The following is a 9,653-nucleotide window of genomic DNA, read 5'->3' on the forward strand; positions in this document are numbered from 1 at the left end:
TAGAGAAATTATTAGTTTCAGGTAATCAAAGATTTTGATATGGCAAGCTAACAACTTTGGTAGCAACAAAAGGCAGTAGTCGATTGCGCTAAGAGGCCACTGGGTGAATTGTTTCCAAGGCTTTCAGTGTGGTTTAAGGGAGAAATGTTTGGTCCCATTCTCATGAAAATTTTCTGCTCCTTCGGAATTTTTCCGTGAAGTGTCCTATGTTTAATTGGGTTCAATTATTCATCAGGGACACTATCGAGATTGACCTGATCGGTTGTGCTCTTCGAGAAAAGGTAATTTCAATACAAAATAGCGCTTGTGGGTAATACACAAAATGATCCCTCTTTTCAATATTCATATTTTCTACCGCTTACCATCCAATGAAAAAACATTCTTCAAACGGAATAAATATATTTACCGATACCCAAAGCACTGACACAGCAGATGGTTCATTGAAAAACTGGCATACATAGACAAAAATGTTTCCAAAAAACAGCTCACTGTGGCAAAGCTAGTCGAATTATGCGATTTCTAAGTGTAAAAGCCAGGAATAAGCATCCTGCATTCAGTACAGGAACTCTTTTCTCCGTAACGTGCTCTTCTTTGGTTAACAAGGAAGATAGCGTATCCAGTCTGCTACACCATATCCTAACAATCCCATTTGGAAAAGTGGGACCCTTGTAGAATTTAAGAAAGTTTATTAATATCCAAAGCCAAGCGGCTGCAGAATTGACCCTTGAAATGTAATTTTGACCTGACGTCTCGGCCAGATTTTCCAGGCTGCATTTTGCTGTTTCCACTAGGCTGGTTACAACTTGATGGATAAAAGTGATTACTCCCTGGTCAGATTTTTGGATTTCTACCGCGGCTAATTTGGATCCCAGAGCTTCAAGCAATATCTGATTGGTTGAACGCCAGTAAACATTCTGCTCAGCCCCAGAGCGTAGACCGCATGAAATTGAATTCCAAATCAACGGAAGCCACACCGAAAGTGAACACCTTTGGCAGTCTTTGGTAAATGCCAAGTTGGTCCAATTCCGAATGAAGCGTTTGGTAGCATAAAAGGTCGAGTTGTAACCCAATAAATCCATGACGTTGATAAGACCAAGATTTTTCCGCCTGCTGTAGCAAGTATCAAAAAGCTCTTGCACTGAGTGGGTAAAGGTTCGAAGCAAGTTCGGCACTGAATGCGAAAAGTCACAAGTCTGATGGCCAAAGTTGAACTCTATCTTGAAGTTTAACATTTTGATTGTGTTTTGCAGTTGAAATTCACGTTCCAAAAGTTGATTCTCTAAGAAATTATGCTAAAAAACATACACCAACCTGTGTTTTCTCTGGTGCTATTCAGCAGAGGTTCAGTGTCCAATTGACTATTCTGATATCGTTGAAACATGCCAAAAAGTTGTTCCTTCCTCCTCTCTCGTGCAGAAAAATGATTTTGAAGTTCGTGGGTGAATTCTCCAGCATCCGTTCCCGGGGGGACATGATGTGTGATATAAATAGCAATGGATAGCCTCAATACCTCGGTAGATATTTGTCCTAGGAATTCGGCATAACTCTCACTTGAGCTGTTCACAATCAGGAAATAAACATTTTCGTTAAATTGAAGATATTTGGAAAAACAAATAAAGCCAAAAATTCTTCTTGAACATTGTTCTGCAATATATTTTTACCCAAAAACGAACTATAAAAGCATTCACAACTTTTTAAGGCAAAATTGCAACTTATACTCGATAAGAGTATTCGCTTTCAGACCTTTCCGTGGTGCTTTGCAGACATTACACCTGATGGAGCAGTAGCGTACACTTATTATATACTGGGCTCACCGTATCAGCAAGGCTGTCATAGATAAATGAGCAACGAAATTCGTGTAAAAGTTCGGCTACTCAACGTACCCAAATGAACAAACGAAGTTTCAACTCTAAACATGCTATTCTAATATTTTTTAGGAAACTTCAATTTTTTTTCCTTTTTCAGTATCCTACCCGTTTCTCGAACGTTTGCCCTTGTTTTTTCCTTAAAGACCTTCCTGTTTAAAATGATCGAACTACTTTTAAAAATCTATAAGTCCATATCAAAACACCCTTGCATCTGAAGGGCGTTTGTTTTTTTTGAAAATATTCATTTGGTAAACCTCCGTGTAGCCCCGATTTTGAACAAACTTAGTCGGTATTTCTTTCCCTGGTGATCCACGTCTATTGGTCCATTGTTTTTTCCTCTTTATGGTATAGCTTGTGCAGATTTTTTCCACAACAGGCATGAATCTTAATTGGTACATGGCCACATGTCTGACTTCTAGAAATGCCTAACAAATGTGCAGCAAACCTGTGCAATCGTAAACTTGTATTCTTCAAAACTACTTCCTTGGAAGGGTTTGAAAAGGTGAGTTTAATAACACCCCAGCGAGCGATCTACCAACCAGCGCTCTGCAGTTTCATTGCCCCAAATTTTCTCAAGTCATTTCTGCTATTGACAAGCTTGGAAAAATTGCGCGGAAACACCCTGTTGCCGTCTGCTTGATAATACAAAGCTCCAGCTCTATGCTCTTCCTGATGCTTTGTGTTTGTCATTGTTTCCAGGACACGCACGCAAACCAGAAAACATTAAAACGTTCCCGGGGAAAATTCAAGAGTTTTTTGTGAACGCCATTTCATAAAATACACGCACTGGGCACTACTAGTCACAAACTGTAAGAATGAATTAGGTGGTCACCAAAATATTCTGGAAAGAAAAAATTACTCGTTTCGATGCATGTAATACTGTGCACAAAGCATATTTTCTTTTTCAGTTTATCAGTATGCCATGCACACATAATGAGGTGTGATAACTTTACAGTGAATTTTCAGGTCATCGATTCCCCTTCAGTTAATTCGCCGCCCCCATAATCATGCAGAAATTGTGGACTGCGGTGCAATTTTTGGCTTGATACGATTCCTCCACCAATTATGCGGAGTGTAGTCACTCTGCACAATAAACTGCTTTCCACGAATGGTTAATTGTGACCCTCGGACATGGCATCTAAAAAAAGGATACATATATTTTAACTACAACTTTGACGCTTTCATCCAAATGGTTGTAGCTTATTTGACACTAATGTTTTGTGGACGGCATAGGAAAGAATAGGCCGATTAATTGAAGCCTGGTTAAGTTTTTTTGCAAAGTTTCGCTTGTGTCCTCCGAATATTCTCCTCTGCAAGTTAATTTGGTTTTAACGAGCTAATCAACCGGACCCAGGTGAATCTCTCATTCTTGATTGCTCCCCTCACCTGAATGTGCAGCAACAGGCCGCCACATGTCTCATCTTGTACAATATTCGCATTATCTCGATACATTGTCGACAATGTACTATTAATAAGGTTGCTTAAAGCTCTTCAACAGCCCACGACCGGTTTACCTTTCCTTGAGCTGATCAGGTAGGCACAGTCCCTCATTTCCACTCAACCTTGACGTTTCACTTAAACCCAAATAGGCTGAATGCCCCCTTCACACTAATTTGGTTTCTACGGTAGATTCGGATAAACTTAACTGAAGCCCTTGCCTATAATTGCCTTTTTCGGCACCTGTTTTTGACTGAACCTGGTTTTAAAACGTTTTGCGGTTCCTTGTCCGATGAATTAGGTAAAATACTGACTATACCAGCTTTTATTTTTCAGTTTATTAGGTATCACTAATCGTGTCTCCTAGAAAAAAAAAACAGAGAAAGCTACAAGCACCAGCAAAGGAATCTCTAGCTCGGCGCACACCCCATTCTACCGGAAGATAGCGAAATGTTGCCCAGCCATCGCGTGCAACTATAATCCTGACAATCGAAAGGGGGCTGTGACTGTCGCGTTTCTTATTTTTATCGTTTACTTACATCATTCTATAATAGCTTGTATATCGTGTTTTTCGGCGCGGTTGCAGCCGACGGCTCACGTTTGGAAACATTGTGTGCTTTTGTTCCAGAGTGTGTCGTATCACCCCAGTACTAGCATTTATTCCTCACAGTTAGTAATGACATATTAAGCAGCTCACATGTAGTACCATGAGTTTCGAAACAACTTTCTATTCAACATCTTAGAATCAAGAAGTGAAAAAGGTAAAGTTAACTTGAAGTGAAGCTACTCATACAGGTACTTAAAACACTTTAAAATCCCATTACGGGTTTCACCCTCTTTTAAGGTAATAAGATATGTGCATTCTACGAGCTCCCTTATGTTTTAAGCGATTCACAAAATACCGCTTACTATAATGCCAATTTTCTTCTAACAAATGAATTAACTGAAACCTAGCTGCATTTAATTTCTATGATATTGCCTATATAACTGTGTACATGGGATATCCTGCCTTTTATTTACCTGGATTAGTAACAAACTCATCCTGAATATCAAGTCTCTGGTTTGTACAGTCCTAATTTTTTTCCCAATGTCTTGACCCTAAAACTTTTCGTGCCTGATGATCAGGTTACTCATAAATACAGCTGTTGAAACATTTAAGAATTTCACTTCTTATTTTTAACACCACTGTATAAAACTCGCATTAGGCCTGGAACGAACACCAAATAGCATCATAGATGTCCACCATGTGTGGCAGGTAAGATCACCTAAGATACTCCTCCATATTATAATATTGTCTAGAATCATATTGCCAGATTTTATCTGTTCTAGAGGTCAGACCGAGCCAAGAAGTGTGACATGGCTTTTGCTACTAGGATGGGCTTTCTCCTTTACTTTATAATTTGAGCTGTTACGCGAAACACGGAAGTTTTAGCACTTAGTAGATAAAACTAATCTACTGGTACCTAGTTCAGAAGTAGTTGAAAGAGGGCTTCCAGAGTTGGGAATAGATGGAAGATTTGCTGTTTCAAAAACGCTGGCCTGTTAGATAATCCCCAAGAAAAGTGTGCCCACGCGTTTTGATACTTCTTTCCGTCTCCTTGCCCTTCAAGTCTCACACCCATGAATGGCGATATCCAATGTCAGCATCGTCCGAAGTCAGCCAAGACATTGGATTTTATTTATCTTTTTCACTTTCTTAAACTTTTTTCTGAGGATTCTGAGATATTTTTCACATCTCTGTTGAATGACTGAGCACCTAATGAGAGGAAGAACCTGTGCCTAATCATTTAAAATAACACTGTAGAACAATGATGAATGTCAGTGAGCACCTGAAAAGCGTTTTCGGTAAAGGGACAGATCCTACTCTATTTTTGCAACAATTTTCCATAAAATCGAATATGAATGAAGCAAAAAGCAAACTAAATCCTTGCGCCCCAAGGCTGTAAACTAATTTACTAATACAAACGGTTTAATCAAAGAATAAAAAATTCTAGAGATCTTAGAATACCATCACGTTTTTCCAGAATCACCCTGGCGTCGGATCAATGACAGTAAAGATCATACGTCACTGTATTAACTCATTTATTGACAATTTCCACTTGCATTTGTCTACTTTAAATGTTTTGACAACACGCGAAAGTAGATTGACGTTCCACCTGGAACTTCCTTAAAAATAGATTAACAGAATCATCTGTGCTTGGGAGCTTTCTCGTGCACAAATGATGTCCTGAGTGATTCACTCCGGAGCGCGAAAAGGTATAGCACCCACTCAGATGCTCACTGAAGACGTCTCCGCAACCGGGGACGATATGTTTGCAAACCACCTTCCAAGCTAGGACAAATAGTTATTGCGCCGTTGCTTCCTTGGGTAGCCTTGAATCACGTCCGCACCACTACATGGTTCACGTCAAGCTTAGATCTACCTTTGATGAAGACGCTATTGGATATAAATCCACAAAAAAGCAAACGGAATAAAAGATTTTACCTCTTAAATCTTAAACCCCAGGAGATAAGAATTTTGGGCCGTGCAAGATTTAGCAGTCTTTTTCAAAAGAGGGTTCATTTCTTCAGAAGGCACTGTGTAACCGGAGATTAACCTATACGGATGAAAAAGAAGCGAAAATTCTAAGCAAACCAAACGCTGTCCTGAAATGTCTAGTAGATTATAATAATCCGTCCTTTCAGATGTGTAGAAAGTACACTTCCACATGATGGTACTTCTAGAGCTGACTTGTCATCCTCTTGGTACTTTGTTGTCGACCGGTGTACCACGGACTTTGCCATGCACTAAACCTGGTATTTGCGATGACCTTGACTTTGCTGGTGAATAGGTCCAAAATTCGGAACGAATGACAAAAACGAAATGTTTATCAACATCCAACGACATTTTATTCCTGAAAACTCGCACGTGTGCTATCTCCCGAAAAAAGTGGATATTGATAAACCAGCAGTCAAACCGTGTACCACAAAATTCTTTTCAACTATAAACTGACATCACTTAAATTTCATTTTTCGTGAATGTTTGCAATAAATTTCAAACCAAGTATTCAGAAAATATCTGTGACACATTTACTTTCTCACTCTTCTTCTTATTTGATTCAGTAATTGGCTCGCAGCTTGTCTCTAGCCTCAAACATGCCGGAAAAGCACATGCAATTACCAAAAGGAAATATTTAATGCTTCTGGAGGTACTTATGGTAGCAAATTATTTGACATCACGTTTCATGGGAGTTAGCCATTGAATCTGCAGAAAATCGATGTTACTGGAAGCATTGCGCAAGAGTAGACTCATGAGTATTCCAGGAAAGGTGAAAAGTCAACATTCACCATTGCTCTTCGTAATGGTGGAGTCAGCTTGTCTCTAGCCTCAAACATGCCGGAAAAGCACATGCAATTACCAAAAGGAAATATTTAATGCTTCTGGAGGTACTTATGGTAGCAAATTATTTGACATCACGTTTCATGGGAGTTAGCCATTGAATCTGCAGAAAATCGATGTTACTGGAAGCATTGCGCAAGAGTAGACTCATGAGTATTCCAGGAAAGGTGAAAAGTCAACATTCACCATCGCTCTTCGTAAATGGTGGAGTATACTAGGCTGTCGGTTCCACACCAAGCACGCTAATCATTTCCAGCTTTGGAAAACTGCTGACTGTGTGGAATATATTGTTTAAACTAAGCACACCATTGATGCCCTGCATAAGTGTGCATTAGGGTGTTTGCCCTGGATTAGCCGTGAAAGCTGGGTTGATTAAGAAGCTGGATCTGTTTGAAAGCCAGTATGTCGGAAGGTAGCATCTCAGTGGCGCCTGCCAATAAAATAAACTTAAAGTGATAGAGTAATGTGACCTTCAAAAATTCTGTTGATATATAATACATGATCACTACCACTACTGGAACGTAGGAGGATTTTTCATCCTGATTGTTGACTCTCACACATGTAAGTGCTAATATTGGCTAAAGTCTTTGTGCCACACACCTGCGCACAAACACGAAATTAATACTCAAGAATAAGTAAGTGATAGAGCCTTCAAATGACTATTGTAGACTTCAGACCATTCTCGTAAAGGGCGATATCAAAGAGGCACTGAGACTTTTACTTAGGTCTCAGCGTAGGCAAAGATTTCCAGTTTGTTTCAAACGTGAGCTTAAGTTTTATGTCCCAGGTGGAATTTTACTTTTGATAATGGGCATTCAACACTGAACTGTATTAAAATCTGCTTCTACCAAAGATCTCATTATTTTCCATCTCGAATAGTAAATGTTTATAATAGCCCTTTAATTTTCTTTTAAGGTATGTTCCAAATAACTTATAGACGCAGGGTTTATCATGGGTCTGCGGGTCTGCCAATAGTTGCGCCAATGACAAATTCTCGGGTTCAGCTCCTAGTTCGGTTGGCTAGTCTACTGCAGATTTTGAGATGAGGAAATGCGCCAACCGCTGTCAACTGCCTTAATGAGCTGCAAGTCTGTAGGGCTGTCTTCCTTCCTGTCCTCTTCAACTTCGTCAATAATACCATCATGGAAATCTCACTACCAGCCTTTAATGCCTGTTGAATCGAAGTGATCCTGGGGCCTCGTACGCAGATGACATAGATTTTCTGGGATCTGACCCCATGGTAGTGCAAAAAGTATTAAATAATCTAAATGAATATGCCTCAGGGTTTGACGTGCAATTCACTGCTACAAAAAGTGCTAAGCTAATGCAAGACTGGGTGGGATCGAACCCTAGCCTCATGCTTGCGGATGAACCGATTGAGGTAGTAGACAAATTTGTTTACTTGAGCAGCTGTATCAGTCCCGGTGGTCTTGTGAAAGATGATATTTCCATCCGGATTGGGAAGACCAGAGCAGATTTTGTGAACCCACATCACCTGCGGCGTAGAAATGACATCAGCTTCTCTGTCAAGGGTCGAGTTTGCAATGCTGCGATGCGCTCCATATTACTATACGAATCAGAAACCTGGCCTCTGCGCGCCGAGGACGTCAAAAGACTTTCAGTGTTTGACCATCGATGTCTTCGGAGCACTGCCGGAGTCTGGTGAGAACACCGAATCAGCAATGCTGAAGTACGTCGAATGGTATTCGGGAAAAATAACTCACCCTCGATAGATGCATAGGTTGCGCTGGCTTGGCCACGTGCTGCGTATGCCATTCGACCAACTTCCTCAAAGGGCTCTTTTTGCGCAACCACGTGGAAGAGAGTCAGAGGCGATCGAACAATGACTTGGCAGCGAAGTATGAAAGCCATTGACAGAAAACTCAGTAGCGCATGTCACTGTCGTCTTCCTGGGTGGGAATCCCTAGGCGGGCCATATCAATAGGTAGAGACATTGTCAGACATGGCCCGGTCGCGTCCTCAGTGGCTCTTATGTATCCAGGCTATTGCTTTCAATGCATCGCTCCCTTCCCATTTTCTCCACTGAACAGTCTACAGACATTGCTGTATTTACGCACGAATTTATCAACCCCTGTTCCCAATGCTCAGCGACCTACACCACCTTCCTAAATCATTGGCAAACGAAACTGTGGCAAATATAACCACTGTACGACAAGTATCCGGTTATTACAGCCGACAGTGATGATAATGATGATGAGTTACCCAACAGCTTTCAGACAATATGCTTTGGAACTATGTCGTTATTAAAATTGTAACTTTGGTATTTCTGGCCAAATCTCATCACTAATTAAAGGTTGAATATGTTGTTCTCAGTAGAATATAGACGTTTATCACTTTATTTCTGCACTTCACGTAGAAATAGCCCACCATCATTAAAAGATTCAGAATCAGTTACTAGTAGAACATGAGGTTACGGGAATCTCAGTGACTGCGTCTACATGATGTGTTCAAGGATAGTCGGAGAGTGTCATGGACTGTTAGTGTCTCCAGCCAATTTATAAATAATGCTTCCTTAAATAAGGCGTTGCGATATTTCAACTATTGTATCAAATGAAGAGTGAGGCGACCCTCTTGCAGAAAATTTAGTTAAGCAACATTATAGACGAGATGCAGTTAGAATTCAGTTCAATCTTATACTCAAACAAAATTGTGCCAAAATTTATTTTGCAGTTTCTCTTAAGTTTGATGGTGTAGCATGTAATAAACCCCATATTACCGAGGCAAAACCTATTTTTCACAAATGTTGTTAGGATTTTACCGGAAATGTTCATCCCACTGTTATTTTATTTCTGATGGTGCCTAGTGGTTTTGTGATCACATAAGTAAGTGGGATGTGGGTGGCTTAAAACTCATACTGATAAAGTGTTTCGTTTTAATAGAGCTGAGTAAGTTTGTTAATGTAGCAGTGTAGTAATGTCCTGACAAAAAGGATTATTTTAGTCATTTGA

General features: G+C 40.1%; 1 protein-coding gene across 1 annotated transcript; it reads right to left on the reverse strand.

Annotated features, from left to right (window-relative positions):
- Positions 1 to 917: 917 nt before the first annotated feature.
- T265_13275 (hypothetical protein) lies at positions 918 to 8,556 on the reverse strand (the record flags this gene model as incomplete). Its single annotated transcript, XM_009168072.1, has 3 exons — positions 918 to 1,279; positions 1,312 to 1,556; positions 8,180 to 8,556. Coding segments are annotated over 3 exons (984 nt in total), but the record flags the coding sequence as incomplete, so codon positions are not given.
- Positions 8,557 to 9,653: the final 1,097 nt, after the last annotated feature.

Source organism: Opisthorchis viverrini (assembly GCF_000715545.1).
Source record: "Opisthorchis viverrini unplaced genomic scaffold opera_v5_51, whole genome shotgun sequence".
Classification (NCBI taxonomy): Eukaryota; Metazoa; Platyhelminthes; class Trematoda; order Opisthorchiida; family Opisthorchiidae; genus Opisthorchis; species Opisthorchis viverrini.